The 20,976-nt window shown below is 37.9% G+C and overlaps 1 protein-coding gene across 1 annotated transcript in view; it reads left to right on the plus strand.

Annotated features, from left to right (window-relative positions):
• Window positions 1–204: 204 nt before the first annotated feature.
• Window positions 205–20,976, plus strand: part of LOC134742355 (protein O-mannosyl-transferase TMTC2) — a 149,179-nt gene continuing 128,407 nt past the window's right edge. Inside the window, exons 1-2 of the mRNA XM_063675419.1 lie at window positions 205–340; window positions 14,095–14,902. Of these exons, the coding sequence (XP_063531489.1) occupies window positions 252–340; window positions 14,095–14,902 (897 nt within the window). The 5' untranslated portion in view covers window positions 205–251. The remainder of the gene's footprint in view (window positions 341–14,094; window positions 14,903–20,976) is intronic.

A 20,976-nucleotide genomic window follows, 5' to 3' on the forward strand; every position in this document is an offset into this window, starting at 1 on the left:
GGCCAGTAATGGAACTATAAAAATAAATACTTAATCGCATAATACGCCGACAAAGTGTACATAATTTATAGAAGGTTTAACTCTTAATCTAACCAAATAACTAAACTAACTAACTAAAAAGTACGGAACCCTCGGTGGGCGAGTCCGACTCGCACTTGGCCGGTTTTTTTAAGGTTACTAATTCAACAACTTTTCTCTTGTTTCAGAAATGGAGTACCTACAAATATTCCTGATGTAGACGTTGCATTGCCATGGATCACTGGGTGACGGCGGCTAGCGCCCTGCTGGCGTTCCTCCTGTACTACAACACATTAGATGCCGGATTTGTCTATGACGACAGGTAGGTCGTAGACATAATCTTACATGCCATCCTACCGCAATGCACCGCTTTCAAAATACATAATATATAGAATTGGTACATAATTAGTGGTGGCTTTTTTTTAGTGCGGGAAAAAAATTGACCATTACAGTTCAATCACCAACCTTCAAAGTATTCATGGTGAAAATATAATTTTGCTAGCTTTATGAATTTTAAAGTTTTCGACCATGGAACGTGCACAAATATTAATTTCGATCGTGCACAAATACCTCGAAAATTCTTATCGGTCCGGGACGAAGACAACTAAGTCGCTTAAGATGCTAAAAACTAGTGTTCGTGGGGTCATAAAACGTTGCAAGGAGACGCTGTCCGCCGACAGGAAGATACAAACTAATCGGAGGTCCAAACCTCCGATTGTGCCAGCACAAGTAATGTATTTTGGAGAAAAAGTTCTAAGGTCAGTCAAACAAAATCCAGGGCTGTCTGATTACGATTTATTTATCACGAAAATTCAAAGAATGTCGTAGTACTGTAAAGGTGATTAGCCTCGGAGGTGCCTATTAAGAGCTATCGAGCAATTAAACATTCAAATTGGACCGTCAAATAGAACCGACAAGCTAAACCACGAACTCTATTATCGTCCTACCGAGTTTTGACAAAATTCGAAGGTTGTTATTAGACGACGAGACGTACGTAAAACTCGTATAAAAATGGAAGAGAGAAGACAGTATAAAGAAATAGATAGCGCGAAATACAAAACAATATCCAAACAAACAATATATAACAATATATATATATATATATATATATATATATATGTTCCTCATGGAGAAATAGCTTTAATGTAAGAGAGCCTACCGATGTAATCTACTTAGATTATGAAAAAGCTTTCGACAAGGTTCCCATAAGGCTTATTTTCAAACTGGAACACCTGGGCATTAGAGGAAAGCTATTAAAATGGATCGAGGCGTTTTTGCGTCATAGAACACTCAAAGTGAGAGTGGGTGAATCAATGTCAATGCAACGAGACATACACAGCGGAGTTCCACAGGGGTCAGCTCTGGGCCCTGTTCTGTACATAATATATACTTTTGACTTGCCTCACTGCTTAAACTGCAATATCAGTACCTTTGCAGATGACACTAAATTATTTGCCAACCCATTGCTTGACTATGACTTGCTACAAGACGACCTGAACAAAGTATGGAACTGGTCTAAAGAATGGCTCATAAATCTGAATTCTACAAAATGTACTGTTCTGCACATAGGTAAAAACAACCCTCATTACACATATAATATGGACAACACTCCCTTAAAAGCTGTCAAGGTACAAATCGATCTGGGTGTCAAAATCACTGAGGACTTGAAATGGGAAGAACATATAACTGCAATCGTGAAGAAAGCAAAGAGCCTTATCTACCTCATAAGAAAAGCTTTTGGGAATCTGACGCCGGATATGATGCTCAAAATTCACAAAACCTATGTTAGGCCTATATTGGAGTACGCATTTCAAGTATGGAGCCCTTATTTTATCAAGGATATTGAGATGTTGGAGAAAGTTCAACGTAGTTTCACCAAGATACCGAAGAAACTCAAAAACATGTCCTAAGAAGAAAGACTACAATTCTTAAAGCTCACATCCTTGAAGGAGCGCAGAGAACGCGGAGATCTGATTGAGACATACAAAATACTAACCCAACACTACGACCTTAAAGATTTCCATAAGATGCTAGAACGCAATAGTAACAACCGTCTGAGAGGTCATCAGTATAAGCTGGTGTCTCACAGGTCCTACAATAATCCTCATAGACACTTCTTTAGCAACAGAGTGGTCAACGCTTGGAACAAACTCCCAGGGGATGTAGTAGCGGCCCAAAGTGTCAATGAGTTTAAGAATAAATTAGATAAGCACAAAGCAAATTCTACTCAACACTGAGAACTTGGTTTATGACTCTGGATACAGGCATTATCAGTTGTTTAAACTGCCTGCCTGCATTACAAATAATAATAATAATATATAATTAAATCAGAACCAATATCTGGACAAAAAGAGAAGTGGTTGGAACTAAATGCTTAAAAATAGAGGAATTAGAACTTAAGCATGACAGTATAATTTACATAAAAAGGTAAAAGAATTCACAAATACAGGAAGAAAATATATCACAGCAAATTTATTTAACAACAGACATAAACACCTGATTGAAATAGATGAACAGAAAAAGGAATGGGAGACCTATATAACAATGCTATTTGAAGACAATAGAACCCAAATCCCTCCTACTATAAACAGAGATTTACAAGGAACATCGATTATTCATAGAGAGTTCGAAAGAGCCATCAGTAGCATGAAAACCGGAAAAGATGTAGGCCCAGATGGTGTGCATGTAGAATTAATCAAATTATTAGATAATTTTGGAATATATATACTAGTAAAACTATTCAACAACATCTATGAGACTGGAGAATTACCTAACGACTGGTTGAAATCGCCCTTCTTACTAATTCCTAAAAAACCCAATGCAAAAACCTGCAATGAATATCGTCTTGTCTTATGAGCTACGTCCTTAAAATTTTCTTGAAAATATTACACAATATTTATTTATTTAAGAAAAACTGCTATGTAATGAGTATTCTTGTGTACAATAAGTTGCCATATGAAATCAGACAATTACCTGACAAATTATTTACCACCAGATTACACAAATGGCTAAAAGACAAATGCTTTTACTCATTAAACGATTTTCAGACTGATTCTGTTTACTAGACACTAGACTAGATATAATTATAATACTTAATGGATTATTAAATAATATACTTGAATGTATGTACTATTAAACTTTATGTGACTTGTTATAAAAAAATATGTGACTTGCATGTTATATTAATCATTTTAATAAATTTGTTTTTCAATATTAATTTTGAAATTGTAATAAAAGTTCTCATACTCATACTCATACTCATTTAATCGTTCTTATTTAGTTTTAAATTTGCATGCCATTTTTTGGCTTAACATGTGATACTAAATCAATTAATTTATAACATCTGTATGTAATTACCATGTTTAAGCAAATAAATATTTCATTTCATTTCATTTCAATAGAATGTACAACAAATTTGACTACAACATAGGTGAAACGCAATTTTGATTTAGAAATGGACTTGGAACAAGGGAAGCTCTGACAGTAATCTGGGTACTCGTACAAAACCGCCTATAACACCAAAAAGACGTATACGCGAGTTTTATACACTTCGAAAAAGGTTTCGATACTGTGAACCACGAACAACTGTTAGAAGCTATAAATCGCACAGATGTCGACAACAAAGATATGAGAATGATCACGAATCTATACTGGAACCAAACAGCATATATCTAAAAGGTGGTTGGATCACATCTTGACTACAAAGCACGCTACTAAGAGTATAATTAGTGTTAATATACAATATGATGTACTGTGGTCTGATCACTTTCCTCTGTGTATAGAGTGTAACATAGATATAGGAATAGTAAATATGTGTAACCGTAACGTCAAACCGATGACTGACAGAGTGAGATGGGGAGAGAGGAAACCCGAACAAATTAGTTTATATTTTGAGATTTGTCAGAAGGGACTTAGTAACATTGATTTCCCGTGCGAATTTAGGAAGTGCTCTGATAGTCATTGTTGTGAGGCTGGTCACAAAAAACTTATTGATAATCTATATATAAATATAATCAATATTCTATGCGATGCCGCCACCACGAGTCATTCACAAAAACGTTCGCAAAAAAGGAAAACTGTAATTGGTTGGAACGAACATGTAAGTGAGGCCCACAGGGAGGCCCGGGAAAAGTTTGGATTGTGGAATTGGTATGGGAGACCGGAGTCAGGTTATTATTATGATGAGATGCAGAGAAGCCGAAGTATTTTTAAAGCGAAGCTAAAATGGTGTCAAAAACACGCTGACCAGATAAGAATGGATATCCTTGCATCTCATCATTCTAAGCGTGATTTTCGTGGGTTCTGGAAAGCCACGAGGAACCTAAACAGTAAACCTGGCCTTCCTGAGAGCATTGAGGGCATTATTGATCATAGGTGTATAGCCAGTTTATTTCAAAAACAGTTTACTGTGGCGTCACCCTTAAAGTTGACGTGTTCATTACTGGAGGATGAGTTGAGTGACCAGGAGATTAAAATTAGATTTACGGCTAAAGATGTTGCGACGGTATTAAAATCTATGTCGCGTGGAAAATCTCCTGGTCACGATGGCCTCAGTATTGAACACCTGAGGAATGCAGGCCCTCACTTGCCGAGGGTACTCGCTATGTTGTACAACCTCTGCATTAGTCACGCGTACTTACCCGAGGCAATGATGAGGACTGTGGTAGTACCAATTGTCAAGGATAAGGGTGGTGATGTCAGTGATAAAACCAATTACAGACCGATCTCGCTAGCGACAGTGGTAGCTAAAGTGCTGGACAGTCTTCTTGGTACACAATTGGACAAGTACCTTGATATACATCAAAATCAATTCGGCTTCAGGCCTGGACTCTCTACGGAAACTGCCATATTGTGTCTTAAGGAGACTGTCAGGCACTATACAGAGAGAGGCACGTGTATTTATGCATGCTTTCTTGATTTATCGAAGGCGTTTGACCTCGTCAACTACGACGTCCTCTGGCGGAAGTTAGAGAACACGAAAATGCCGGTTGAGCTTCGTAGAATGTTTGAATACTGGTACCTTAACCAGAGGAATGTAGTACGATGGTCGAGCGCTTATTCGGAGCCATACAGGTTGGAGTGTGGCGTGAGGCAGGGAGGGGTGACCTCGCCCAAGCTCTTTAACCTGTATATAAATGCACTTGTGGAGGAGCTCAGCAGCACTACTGTCGGATGCCACATTGGCGATACTTGTCTGAATAATATAAGCTATGCAGACGACATGGTGCTGCTGAGTGCCTCTCCTTGTGGCCTGGCGAAGCTAATAAGCATATGTGAGAGATATGCACTCAGTCACGGTTTGACGTATAATGTCAAAAAGAGTGAATGCATGGTCTTTCAAGTTAGAGGTAAAGAACTACCACCAGTGCCACCTATTAAGTTAAGCGGAACTCCACTGAATAGGGTGAACCGATTCAAATACCTTGGGCATGTAGTAACCTCTGACTTGAAAGATGATGCTGACATAGAAAGAGAACGGAGAGCGTTGTGTGTTAGAGCGAATATGGTGGCCCGCAGATTTGTTAGTTGCTCCATTGAGGTGAAAAAGATTCTTTTTAGAGCATTCTGTACTACCTTTTACACTGCAAGTCTGTGGGCGTGCTATACGCAAAAACAGTACAACGCTCTTCGTATACAATATAACAACGCCTTCAGGATGCTGATGGGACTACCTCGTTTTTGTAGTGCGTCGGGGATGTTCGCGGAGGCCAGGGTAGACTGTTTTTACGCTACAATGAGGAAACGCTGCACATCCCTGGTGCGCAGAGTGCGTGCTAGTTCCAGCGGCATCTTGAGGGCGTTTGCGGAGAGGTTTGATTGCCAGTACTTGAATCACTGTCAGATGATTCACGTGCTGGTGTCCAAGCCTTCCTAAGGCTCGACCGGGCATTATTATTTAGGTTAGATTTTAAGTAATATTTATGATTTTATTAATTAATTTAATTTTAATGTTAATTTTAACTGCTATAATTTTATAATTTTATTATTTAATGTAATGTCCCAATGTAATGTGATATGATCCTAAGTTGGTCGAAATAAATGATTTTATTTATTTATTTATTATTTATATCAAGGTCGGACAATCTGCTACAAAAAAGATGAAAATTCTAAAAGGTGTACGCCAAGGTTGCATATTATCTCCAAGCATATTTAACCTTTACTCAGAACGCTTGTTTGCGGAAGCATTGGACGGTGTTATATTTAAACATGAGATATGCAGATGATACTGTAATACGAGCTAACAGTAAAGAAGAACTACAACAGCTATTGGATCGCTTAAATACAAAGGTAAAACACTGCAACCTTAAAATGAACGATAATAAGACCAAGCTGATGGTAATAAGTAAATCAACATTTCCCACAAACCAACTGCTTATCGATGGTAAACTAATATAAAGAGTTTCAAAATATAGGTACCTGGGCTGCTGGCTGAGTGAAAACTGGGATCCAGAACAGGAAATCTGGGTGAGAATGGAAATAGCCCATTAAAATGCAAAAATTGTATATTAATAAAGACATTTAGTTAAAACTAAGGTGGAGACTAGTTAAATGCTTTGCACTATCTATACTTTATTATGGTGTTGAAACATGGAACTTAAATAAAACAATGGAGAAGAAAATAGAGGCCTTCAAAATGTGGCTGTACAGGCGTATGCTGAGAGTATCATGGACCGCAAGAATACCGAATATAGAGATCCTAAAAAGAATGAAGAAGAAAAAGGAAGTACTAGCTAAGCAGAGAAAGATTGCATATTTTGGACATCTACATAGACATGAAAAGTATAATCTTTTAAAAGTTATAATAGAAGGAAAAATAGAGGGAAAACGGGGAAGGGGAAGAAGGAGGACGAACTGGCTCAAAAACATAAAAAAATTGACAAATATTGAAGGACGCGGCCACGCTAACAAGACTGGCCAAGAGTAGAAAATACTGCAAAGGTGGCCACCGACGCCCGGCTAGGCCATAATAGCAGAAGAAGAACTTTGTTGTATCGTTTGTAGATTTATAACAAAATTCCTATAGCTCTAAGAATGAAACCAATGCACTTGTTTAAAAGTGAATTGAATAATTTATTAGTTTCTAAGTGATAATATTATTCGTTGCCAGAATTTCTTGGTGACACTTTAAATTAGCTTGTAAGTAATTGTATTGTATATATGCATGACTTATTGACATAAAAATATAAATAGATTTTGATAAATAATTGTAAATTTGTAATACGCGCAATTATGAACTTGACATAATTTTAACTACATTCGTCAATTAAATTTATTGTATAATTTATTAATATAATATTTTCATTCTTTAGTTAAGTATTTGCATGCAACAATTTATTTTAATTGGTATGTGTATACCTAATTTCAAATTTGTATGCCTGTCGGCGAAGCATAGCGTTCTATAATACTTTTTGTACTGACCAACACTGTTACCTATGTTTACAAATAAATCATTTGAGTTTGAGTTTAAGTTTGAGTCGTTTGCTTAAAAAAAATAACAATTTTCTAGTGCGTACCAAATCTAAATGAACTAATACTTTATTTACTTGCTCACAGTGTGAGAGAAAAGGCAGAGAGAGTCGAGCAGGCCAGCTACAATATAGCATTAAAATCTAATTTTTTAAGTTTTTGCTCACCAGCATCCAATTGACTTAAGGACCATGTACTTTACCTTGTATGCCTTCGTTTTAATCGAATCAGTAATTCATGTTTCACGGCTAAATACTATTACATATTAATAACTTTGTATTTTTCATATTAGTTTTGCGTTAAAATCTACTGCAATACTAAATAACGTTAATTACAGTGAGTGTTTTATGACTGGGAAATTACTCCCTAACAACATCTAATTGAGCACATAATGGGAAGTATTAATACCAATTAAAAACTTTCGCACAAACGTTCTCGCTAACAAGCAAAGTTATCGATCGATCATCTGCTTTGATAGGCTGATTTCAAATTTTTATTCACGTTCAGCACTTATTATAGTTAAATTTAACAAATGAGCCTTTTCAATAACTCATTTCATTATTTAGATAATTGTGCTCAAGGGAATTGGAACTTGAAACATATTATTGAAAGTTATAGTTTTCCTATCTATCTATTCAGCCTATATCCACCCACCGTTAAGTTCAGGCTTCTTCTTTCGGGGACAAAACAAGGGAGCAAAATGATATATTTAAGGCGTGGGGCGTACATTGAATACTGAGCGTAGTGAGGGAGCAAGTGTTAACGCCCAAGGTGGAAATAATTTTGCTACCATGTGACACATACTGCTTTTCACATCACCTATGAGGCAATTACATATAGGTTTCAAAACATTATTTCAGCATTACTACTTATATAGGTACTAACAATTTAAAAAATACCTATAGCTCAAATGTACCGTGGCGCATAATATATTATCTAAGACAGCGGAAATACCCTTTGAATCAAAAGCTTTGGATGTACACTATGAAGATTGATTTCACTTATATTCATTATTAGAATGTAAAGTTTTTAATTTAACCTAAGTATTTATAAATGTGTACACAATACAGAACCGTATATGCTTTTGTGAAACATTTGTTACAAACAAGTTTTAGGCGACATAACATGTCAAAATAAAAATTAAATAACGGTTTACGTTTTAAAATATTTATGGTTTTTACTCACTATTATTTTTAGTCGCTTTTGGCGACATGTTTCGGATTCTTTGGGAATCCATCCTCAGGCACGAGTGTCCGCGGCGGTTGTACGTCGTGCACTGCCCGCGCCGCTAGCCTCGTCGCTCGTTGCGCACGAGCTGATGGGGCAGGGGCGGGGGGCGCGGGGCAGTCCGCAGATGGAGTCGTCAAGTGAAGGTCTGGTAGGGCGGCTGTATCGAACGAAGTCAAGCACACTGCACTCACTATGTCCCCGCGATCGTCACAACACACTTGCCGCTTGACCCTAGGTATTATAGGCTTCCATGCAGGTGGCCGTACCAGTAATCTCGCTTTATCGAAACGAATGAAATGGGATGCGCCTATATCGTTCGCGTGCTCTGCCACCGCTGAGATTCCCAAAGAATCCGAAACATGTCGCCAAAAGCGACTAAAAATAATAGTGAGTAAAAACCGTACTGATAAATATTTTGAAATATGTCTCACGATAGTTTAAGTGCGATGGTTTCCGTTTTTTCGTAAATATTACGCTAATTAATCATTAACTTAATTAAAATATGCTATTCATTAATTTTAAATACGCTAATTACATTTACTTTTTACAATTACGATAAAATATTATTTGCGTGATTATTAAAGAAAAATATTATGCACGTAATCGATTATAAAGAAATTGTAATCGATTATGTGCATACTAATTTAATATTTCATTGTGTTAATATTTAATACACATGACACTGGCAAATTAATAGAAAGCCATAAAAAAAATACTCGCAATAAAATGTCCCTGGAGAGACCTTGTGGAGACCGGTCTGTTTAAGTGCCACTTTGTTCCCTCCTAGCAGAGAAGAAAAGCCTATTTTCGAATAGGTAATGTGAAAAATTTATTGTTGCATCCAATTGTTTAAAAAATCTGGGGGCACGGCATTGCCCCCGCCTAGTCGAGCAAAACAAAGAGGCACGGCCGTAACATCCTTTTCTCGAAGCCACTCAGGCTATTTTCAACGTTCTGTAATTTTGTCATAGTTTAAGCTAGAACCCTGAATTTTCAGTAACGTATAGAGCATAACATGATTTAGATATATTTTCAATAACATGTAATTTTAACATGTAGTTTAAGAATTATTGCATGTCCAAGTTCCTTAGTTTTGTCACTGACACACTCACTCACGATCATCATAATTCTAAGGTACTTCTAGCAGACCCACAAGCTCCAAATTTGAAACATAATTAGTTTTTAGCGTATTAAGCCAATAAAAACCTAAAAATACTGCAATATCAGTCACGTTTTAAAGATTTAATAACTGCACAAGTATGTTTGTAATCCTATATAAATATATGAGATAACAAAGTTACGTTTGCAGTTCCTACAATTACATAGTAGGTTAAGTATGAGGTACGTTACGTTGTACGATGTGCGTATGAATGAAGATGTGTATAATTATGATATGTGTATACATAGTATGAGTATGGTATGGGTATGAGTACACGAAAAGAAGGACTGCCTACAAAAAGAGATAATCCAATAAAAAACATTACATGTAAAAAGATGCAAGTCTCGCAACGCAATTCTTCTACTACAAAAATGTTTTGAGATGTAATGTGAAACCAAGTCGGTATTTTAGTCAGTGCCAGGGGGTGTTAAAATAGTATCAATATTAGATATCTTTATTTTTAATACATATAATGACTTGGCAATCGCACACACTGCTTTACTCGTACCGTAATTACCGTACTCGTAAATATGTGTAATGCTTAAACTACATGTGATTAGCGCTAGATATGTTCAATTCGAATTATTTTTAATAGTTGACGATGATCCTTATGTCATTATGCAGCCGTGCGATGACCAAGTCATTATATGTATTAAAAAATAAAGATATCTAATATTGATACGATTTTAACACCCCCTGGCACTGAGTAAAATACCGACTTGGTTTCACATTATATCTCAAAACTTTTTTGTAGTAGAAGAATTGCGTTGCGAGACTTGCATCTTTTTACATGTAATGTTTTTGATGGGATATATATTTATTTCGGAACGGAAACCGTATCAAAAACCCGTTTAACTTTGAGAAAGTTTAAAATCTTATAGAAACTTTTCATTTTCTCTTTCTTCTAAATCTCCGATAATGAGGATGGAACGAAACTTTGTTCGTGTGCAACCTCTCTCTAGTGTTTTGTAATTGAGGGCTTACGTGACGCAGCCCGCAGCTGCCGCTGCCTTGCCCGGAACAGTTCGGTGCTTTGCCCAACTTTATCGACAACTTTCCAATCTAAAATGGCTTTTGTTATTTATTTCTTTGCGGCACAGCCGCACTATTCCACATTGTTCCTAACAACTTTAAAAAACCTCAATGCTGTTAGCAGCACTAAATTAGTATAAGCTGCAGTGCATCTATGAACTTATAGTTATTGTTTTAGATTATATTAGATTGATTTTATATGTAACATCTCTAAGTCAATTTAAGTTTGTAATTTAGTTATTTTTAGGTAGGCATAAAATAAATAAAAGCCTTTTTATTCCTTAACCACTTAAATATACAAATTATTTGTTACTAAATACTATTTGTTACTAATCTAGTAAAGTGTTAGGACCCCTTCCGGGTATAGGCCTCCTCCAACCTCTTCCACCGTTCTCGGTCTTGTACCTCTGTGAGCCAGTTGCTCGACACTCTCTAAATCGTCTGCCCAGCGGGCGCGGGGACGCCCAGCTCCTCGTTTCCCACTTGGTCCCTTCCAAGTAGTTACTCGTTTTGTCCATTTTTCATCTGGCATCCTCGCGATGTGACCTGCCCACTGCCATTTGAGTCTTAGTGAGTGCTCGAGAGCGTCAATTACTTTAGTTTTTTCTCGTATATTTTTGTGACGTATTTTATCTATTAGCCTAACTTTTAAATTTTTTCTTTCGATTGCTCTTTGACATGCTCTAATCTTGTGTTTAATGTAGTTTGTGTTTTTCCACGTTTGACAACCATAGTTAAGTGTGGGAAGTAGACAGGAATCCAGTACTTTTCTTTTTAAATGTAGTGGCAGGCAGTGGCAGTAGGTAGGCATACTCCTTACGAATTACGAGTATGTTGTCGCGTTTATGTGGCGCTATGCCGTCTTTAATGTTACAAGTACAAATGTTGTCTCACTGAATAATTTACTTTAAGTATATATGTTAATACAGCCCGGCAGCTTGAACATGTCATGCTCGCTTAAAAGTCTTTGCTTACGGTGGCGTCGTTGATCGGGTCGCCACTTTCCCGAATAAAGGTTGAGGGAGGCGTTGGCTGAGATACGCGTCATACTCGTGAACGGGTGCTGTTTGTGGAGACCGGTCTGTTTAAGCTTAGACCGGCTACATGTTATATATGTTATAACTACACATGTAACTTTACTTTTGAGTGGCATTAACGTGAGACACTTCATTCGATTCTTGTCTGTTTGTGCGATTTAATTTCTAGTCTTTTAATTACTTATATAACAATTATATAGATAATTTGATGATGGTTTTTTTATTATATAAGTAATATTTTATCTCTGACACTTAGAGACGTTTACATCTCTAACTAAGTATCTAATATTTCATTGATTCCATATTTGTAATTGTATTTTGTAATTTTTGGTTATTTTTATTGATTGTTATAGTTTTATTAGACATGTAAAAATGCCCATGTTGCCTATTTGCTGAATAAATGTTTAATATTTTAACTAAGTAAGTAGGTATTTAACAAGCTGCAGATTTTTTGGAAAATACGTTTTCTAACACCAGATACATACCAAATGGAAATTGTTCAAGTGTTTGGTACGTTCACACATATATTTACTTTTTTCCTTTAATCTACTTATGATAAAACAATTTGATGCTAAGCAGTTTTTTTATAAATAATTACAACTGGTTTTAAAGATTGTTAAATCCTAAAAGTGGAAAGTATACCTATGACATTTATTTAACATTATGCTATAATAGGCTGAAAAAAGATTAGATTACAAGATGAGAAATTTTTAATTGTGTACAATCTCTACTTAAACCAGCTCTAGGTCTACATTGAACCGGTCAAGTCGACAATTAATCATTTAATTGATTATAGATATATTAAATGCAGGCTTGGCAGACTAAAAAACTATGTTTTATTTTAATGGAAAACACCTTCAAAATCACTGATAAACTTCCAAGTTCATACAATTTCGGTAAAAAAATACACTAGACTTGCAGACAGTCATTCATAAAATAGTAATTATATAATTAAACAGTTTGCGCGCCCTGCAACTCTTGCCCTGCGCGGTGCGGGAGAAGAAACACAATTAACTAACTACCGCACGCACTATAAACGTAAGTAATTGGTAAGAGTTTACCTTTATCTGTGGATAAATGTTTAGACGTACCTAAATAAACATAGTCAAAAGCCGTGATAGTATTTTGCATTTGAAAAAAGTTATACTGTATCAACATTGAACCTAACTCATTTAAATAAGTATCGAAAAGTCATCGTCCTTCTCACAATTTGCAATACAATGGTGAAATATAAAAAATGATTTTTTCTCTCTGTATAGTAAGCGCGGGTTCGGTCCCTATAAAATTTTATTATTCAATCGTCTATATCCCTGGCTTTCCTCTTCAAAGCAGGAAGCACAAAGGGATTGAATGCATTAGAAATCAAATTATAGGTCCGTACGAGATATTTCTTCCAGATGTTTCGTTTATAGCAGTTGAAGACAGACAAAGATAATTTTCTTATCCAAGTAAAAATAAAACACTTATTATAATGTAAACATCTACAAAAGCTTCTCAGTCAATTGGAATAATAAAAGTGATCTTTTGGCCGTATCCCTCGTCCACCCCGCGGCAAATTCACACATCAGCCGGCAAGCTCAAATGTACGGCTCACCAAAATCAATCCCAAAGGATAGATTGGTACGTTTAAACGTGTCCATTATTTAGACGGTATTCAGCCGGCAAAGGGAAGGACGAGGCTATAGGGCAGCGGGCCAATCGTTCGGGAAAACGTCGTATGAGATCCGAGCTCAGCGATCGAACGCGCGCCGGGTAAGAAGGCAATATTTTATTTAAATTAAGCAGCTAGGGACGCGTGTTTGGATTTGTTATTTTGCAAAGACGGTTGAAGGTATGGGTTTTCATAGGCAAATAAAGGAAAATCCTTTATTTTATGAAACCAAATCTGCATTAAGAACAATAACACTGAAGTGGGATATATTTTAATATAAAGCCTCTTATCTTGACTTTGCGCATCACAAATGACGTGATCTATACGATCTATGATATTATGTCCTTCATTTAGGGGGCTTTTTCACTCTTGACCGTAACTGTGTATTATATTATCAGTTTTCAAACATAAATTTCCTGCGTCACACAAACAATTATGAATATTCACTTGCATTTGTTATGCTAACTGGGATAAACTCAGATTGCAATTTTATTTTGCAGACGGGCGATCCTCTCCAATCCGGACGTCATCGGACACACACCGCTAAAGGCACTATTTGAAAACGATTTCTGGGGAACACCGCTCACAGACCCAGGTTCACACGGTTCATATAGGCCGCTGTGCGTCGCTACATATCGGCTCAACTACGCTTTTAGTGGATTCAAGCCATGGAGTTTTCATTTTCTAAATGTAGTTTTTCACTGCATAGCGTCAGCGCTCGTTGTTGTTTTGGCCCGCCGACTGATGCCGAGTTCCTGTATACGAGTGGGTGCGGCAGTCGCTGGGCTCACCTTCGCAGCTCATCCAATACACACAGAAGCAGTGGCAGGAGTCGTAGGCCGAGCAGATTTGGCGGCTTGCAATTTGTTTCTCATAAGCTTCTTACTGTACAGCGAGCACATCCGATTACGTGAACAACGCCATAAACGATTATGCAGACATATCTTAAAAAATAATGTAATGCGCAGATTGAGCTCAAGCAATGATCAGCCGTTTCGACTAAGTTGCCATAGCTTGGTCCAGCACGTCATGATGAACTTTCGTAGATTATTGAAATGTGGTAAAGCGGGCCCTATGAAAGTGTTAAATGCCTGGGAAGCGAAATCCGAGGCAGTGAGACTGAAGTGTCAGTACAGTGGCAGTGTCAGTGAGGACTCTGGTGAACTGTGGCAGTGGTCGACCCTAGCAGGAACTCTTTTGTTTGCCGCGGCTGCTACATTATGCAAAGAGCCCGCCATTATGGTCTTGCCTCTTTGTATATTTTACGACTATTTGAAAGGGAATCGCCCAGAAGATCTCTACGCGAAGGTAAGATTATGTAATTTACCTATATAAATTTAAAGTAACCCAATTAGTGGCACAACAGTTTACTACTGACAACTGGTATTGTCAACAGTGATGTCTCCAAAGTACGAAAGACGTTACTTTCTGAAAGTAAATAGAAGATAGCTATGTAATGATTGAAGTCACAAAAAGGTGATTCGTGGTATGAATTTATCTACAATTTCAAATAGTATTGAACCGATTTGGATAAGAAGTCATATGGTTGCTCTTTATTTAAAATTTTCACAAAAAAAATGATATGATAAGTAAGCAATAACAGAAGTATTTTCAAAATAATACTCATAGATTACGAAGTTTTATGAGGAATTTAAAAAGCGTTAATGTGACATCTAATTTGTTCAAATCGGTTGTGTTGTTTTGATTTAGTCGACAATATTTGATACAAACAAGCTTTGTGACGTCAAGGTTGGGAGACATCACTAAATAGTAAATACAACGCTTAACGACACCATTCGCAAATACTCTACATAATAAATCACATTTATATCGGGTCTATCGCGAATTTATTTTGTTACCATTAAATCATTTTACGGTTTAGACTCACTTGTTTTAGTCACTCGCGCGACATGTTTCGGAGAGCCTAGGTCTCCTTTTTAACCGACTTCAAGATTTCAAAGGTTTTTTTTTTTTTTTTTTTTTAATGTTTGTTACTCCATAACTCCGTCATTTCGGGACCGATTTTGAAAATTCTTTTTTTGATTGTAAGTATATATATACAGATTGGTCCCGTTTTCGTCAAAAAGCAGTTCTGATGATGGGATCCATGAGGAATCGAGGGAACTCCTCAAATGTTAAAGGCATACATATAGTGATTTTAGTATTTTCATCAACAAATCAAGCACTTACATTTAAAAAAGTGACATTTGATGAAGTGGAACTGCTGATGATGATCAGAACGGAACTCTTCAATGATGCATAGTTCACGTTTGGCGAATTGTCCTCTTCGTTATGTTTGTTAAGCAAGTTAGGTTTTCAAGAAACATTTTTGTCAAGCTCGAGTTCTGATGATGGGATCCATGAGGAATCGAGGGAACTCCTCAAATGTGAAAGGCATACAAATAGTGATTTTTGTATTTTTATCAACAAATCCAGCATTTCCATTTTAAAAAGTGACATTTGATGAAGTGGAACTGCTGATGATGATCAGAATGGAACTCTTTAATGACGCATAGTTTACGTTTGGCGATTTGTCCTCTTCTTTATGTTTGTTAAGCAACTTAAGTTTTTAAGGCATATTTTTGTCAAGCTCGAGTTCTGATGATGAGACCCATGAGGAACCGAGGGAACTCCTCAAATGTGAAATGCATACATATTGTGATTTTTGTATTTTCATCAACAAATCCAGCATTTACATTTAAAAAAGTGACATTTGATTAAGTGGAACTGCTGATGATGATCAGAACGGAACTCTTCAATGACGCATAGTTCACGTTTGGCGATTTGTCCTCTTTGTTATGTTTGTTAAGCAAGTTCGGTTTTCGAGAAACATTTTTGTCAAGCTCGAGTTCTGATGATGGTATCCACGAGGAATCGAGGGAACTCCTCAAATGTGAAAGGCATACATATAGTGATTTTTGTAATTTTATAAACAAATCCAGCACTTCCATTTTAAAAAGTGACATTTGATGAAGTGGAACTGCTGATGATGATCAGAATGGAACTCTTTAATGACGCATAGTTTACGTTTGGCGATTTGTCCTCTGCTTTATGTTTGTTAAGCAACTTAAGTTTTTAAGACATATTTTTGTCAAGCTCGAGTTCTGATGATGAGACCCACGAGGAACCGAGGGAACTCCTCAAATGTGAAAGGCATACATATAGTGATTTTTGTTTTTTTTATCAACAAATCCAGCATTTACATTTAAAAAAGTGACATTTGATAAAATGGAAACTGCTGATAATGATCAGAATGGAACTCTTCAATGACACATAGTTCACGTTTGGCGATTTGTTCTCTTCCTTATGGACCCAGACCTAAACTTGGACCCGGACTCGGACCCGGACCCGGGTCTGAACATGGACCCCAACTCGGACCCGGACCCGGACCGAACTCTGACCCAAACTTGGACCCGGACAGCCGGACACGGACCCGGACTCTGATCCGGACCCGGAAATGCTACTAGAAAAGTGGGTTAGGTGGGTGGTTGGGTTTTGAACTGCGATTCTCACAGAACAGAACTGCTATCAGAAAAGTAGGTTAGGTTAGAGCTGTGACCCTTACAGAAACGAAATGCTATCAGAAAAGTAGGTTAGGTTAGAACTGCGACCCCTACAGAAACGAAATGCTACTAGAAAAGTGGGTGGTTTTACCTCCTTTTCTACATTATTAGGCAAAAGATGCTGTCTTTTTCATTTCATTGTCTGGAATCTAAGAGTGCACCATCAACAATAAGTGAACTTTCAGCGGCATCCCCCATTGAAGTCGGTTTTTTTTTCTTAAAAATTATTCAAGCACTTATAGTGCGAGCAGCATTCACGACGACCGTGTATTGCGTACACCGTTGCGTACATTGCGTTGCGTGTATGATTTAATGTTAGTATGTCTCACAACAGTTTAAATTCGATTATTTTGTTACCTTTATTTATCGACGTTTCGACACAGGTTTCACTGGTCGTGGTCGCGGCTAACTGACGTCCCAGCAAAATGTCAAAACAGAGATTTGTGTACTACCCGACGAAAAGTGTATGAAAAAGTTTGGCGTTAGACATCACTTTTTAAACTTGTTAAAATACGGGATAGACCTGATTATAAATGTGATTTAATGTGTGTTCAAAGCGCGAAGGTTTTAAATGTTATATACCTCTAAAGTTGGCGTTTTATTTTAACTATTTTCCACATTCTAACTGTTTAACATAGGTATGTATAAAGACATATCTATTAAAATAAACAATATCCCACCAAAAACATCATCATCATAATCATCATCATGTCAGCCGATAGACGTCCACTGCTGGACATAGGCCTCCCCCAAGGCTCGCCACTCCGACCGATCCGGTGCCGCTCGTATCCACCGAATTCCCGCGACCTTCACCAGGTCGTCGCTCCATCTCGTTGGAGGCCTACCAGCAGTTTCGTCTTCCGGTACGCGGACGCCACTCCAGAACCTTCCGGCCCCACCGGCCATCAGTTCTGCGAGCAATGTGCCCCGCCCACTGCCACTTAAGATTCGCAATTCTGCGAGATATGTCGGTGACCCTAGTTCTACTGCGGATATCATCATTTCTGATTCTATCACGCAGAGAAACCCCGAGCATAGCTCTCTCCATTGCCCTTTGCGTGACCTTGAGCCTTCTTATGAGGCCCATCGTTAGCGCCCACGTCTCAGATCCGTATGTCATCACTGGCAACACACACTGGTCAAAGACTTCTGACTTAAGACACTGCGGCAATTTGGACGAAAATATACTGCGGAGCTTCCCGAACGCCGCCCAACCGAGTCGGATTCGACGAGTGACCTCTTTCTCAAAGTTGGACCTACCTAACTGGACTGTTTGTCCTAGGTATACATAAGCGTCAACAACTTCGAGCGCAGAGCCTCCGATTAATACGGGAGTTGGCACAACATGGACGTTAGACATGATTTTCGTCTTGTCCATGGTCATGTCAGACCAACTCGTTCAGATACTCTGCTGAGATCAGCGGGCATCGCACTGACGTCCTCCATGGTCTCAGCCATGACTACGATATCATCGGCAAACCGAAGGTGAGTGATGTACTCGCCATTTACATTGATGCCTCGTCCTTTCCAGTCCAGAACCTTGAAGGCATCCTCCAATGCAGCGGTGAACAAGTTTGGGGAGATTACATCTCCTTGTCTGACTCCCCGCTGCAATGGAATAGGCTTCGTGCTCTGGCCCTGTAGTCGGACGGACATGGTGGCGTTTTCGTACAAACACTTCAGCACTTCGTTATACCGGTAGTCAATTTGGCACCTTTGGAGAGACTGCAGCACAGCCCAAGTCTCGATCGAATCGAAGGCTTTCTCATAGTCCACAAATGCAAGGCAAAGGGGGAGGTTATACTCCCCAGTCTTCTGTATAACCTGCCGCAACGCATGTATGTGGTCTACGGTACTATAGCCTTTACGGAAACCTGCTTGTTCGGGAGGCTGGAAGTCGTCAAGCCTGCGTGCGAGACGGTTCGTGATGACTCTCGAAAACAGCTTGTAAACATGGCTCAGAAGTGAGATGGGTCTATAATTCTTCAGCAAGGTGTTATCACCTTTTTTTAAGAAGAGCACCACCACACCTCTGTTCCACGCTTGCGGCGTTTTTCCTTCGCGCATGACGGAACTAAACATCGTCTGAAGGGCCTTAAGGACTGGTTTACCACCCGCCTTCAGGAGTTCGGCCGTAATTGCGTCATCACCTGGGGCTTTGTCATTCTTAAGCTGTTTGAGAGCCATACTAATCTCGTACAGGCTGACGTCCGGGATATCTTCGGTATAGCACCAAAAACATTTTCATGTAAAATGTTTCTAGGTTCGCACTGTCAAAAAGTTATTAGATCTCATGTAGAGCCAAGCTTCTAACTCTACACGCCCTAACTTGACAAACTATACAGCTGATAGGCATATTCATATTTTATTAATAGGTTAATAATTATAATAAAAGACCCGAGACTTTTAAAACGTAGATACCCAGCGTAGCGAGGTATTTACGCACACGAGTTTCAACGACGTCTGCCCTCACGTGTCTGCCCGCTCGGGTAAGCGCAGTCGGGAACCTGCCCCCCGCGCGCTCCGCACCCGCTACCGATCAAGCCACGTCCCGTGTGAATTATAATTATTATTTATTATTAGAAAATAAGCATAAGGTTTATGTTTATGAAATTAGTTTTTTATTTTATTTTTATATTTGAGTTGATCGAATGAAAGGAAAATTGCGGTTCACGATTTATGACGTATTAAAAAAAAACTTACTAGATCTCGTTCAAACCAATTTTCGGTAGAAGTTTGCATGGTAATGTGCATCATATATTTTTTTTTAGTTTTATCATTCTCTTATTTTAGAAGTTACAAGGGGTGGGGGACACATTTTACCACTTTGGAAGTGTCTCCCGCGCAAACTATTCAGTTTAGAAAAAAATGATATTAGAAACCTCAATATCATTTTTGAAGGCCTATCCATAGATACCCCACACGTATGGGTTTGATGAAAAAAAAAATTGAGGTTTAGTTCTAAGTATGGGGAACCCACAAAATTTATTGTTTTTTTTTTTCTATATTTGTGTGAAAATCTGGTTCACAGAATACATCGACTTACCAAGTTTCAACAGTATCCTATAGTTCTTATAGTTTCGGAAAAAAGTTGCTGTGACATATGGACGGACAGACATGACGAATCCATAAGGGTTCCGTTTTTTGCCATTTGGCTACGGAACCCTAACTAGGGTAATGTTTGTAGAAGTAGTCACCTAAATAGTAGTTAAACATAATAAGTAGGTACTTCTCGAAACTTGCTACAATTATTACAATGCCTCAAATATGGGCAGTCAAACCTATCGGATATTGAACGCAGGACAGGGTTGGGGCTGGTCCGCACCCGATGATGATTAGATTAGATCTGGATTAGATATATATCTGATCTGTTAGTGTCCAATTATGTAGTTATTGGTTAAATAAATGTCACATTTGACACTTACAGTTCAGGGCTATATCTAATCCAGATCTAATTCGTAACCTGATATTAAAATCAGAATACGCCTGTTAGTCAAAATGTGTGGCCTGTCCGTTTCGTTACTGTCACATGGGCGTAGGGTGAAACATTTTTTACTGTTCATTACTTTTCTATTATACAGTTCTTGTAGTAAAGAAGTCACATAAATCATTCATGAATGCAAAAAAAATTGGGAGGGACCGTCGTTAACGTAAAACAATATTAAATAAAGAACTACTTATGTAGGTACTTTATTACTTCAATAAGCACAAACACGGTCAAGTAACTCCTACAATAAGTTTCGTAGATATCATTTACCAAAAACTTTAATATGCGGGGATTCAAGTTTGTAAAGCTAGAGGGATGGCTGCTTGAGCATT

This window comes from Cydia strobilella, chromosome 1, assembly GCF_947568885.1.
Source record: "Cydia strobilella chromosome 1, ilCydStro3.1, whole genome shotgun sequence".
In the NCBI taxonomy this organism is placed as follows: Eukaryota; Metazoa; Arthropoda; class Insecta; order Lepidoptera; family Tortricidae; genus Cydia; species Cydia strobilella.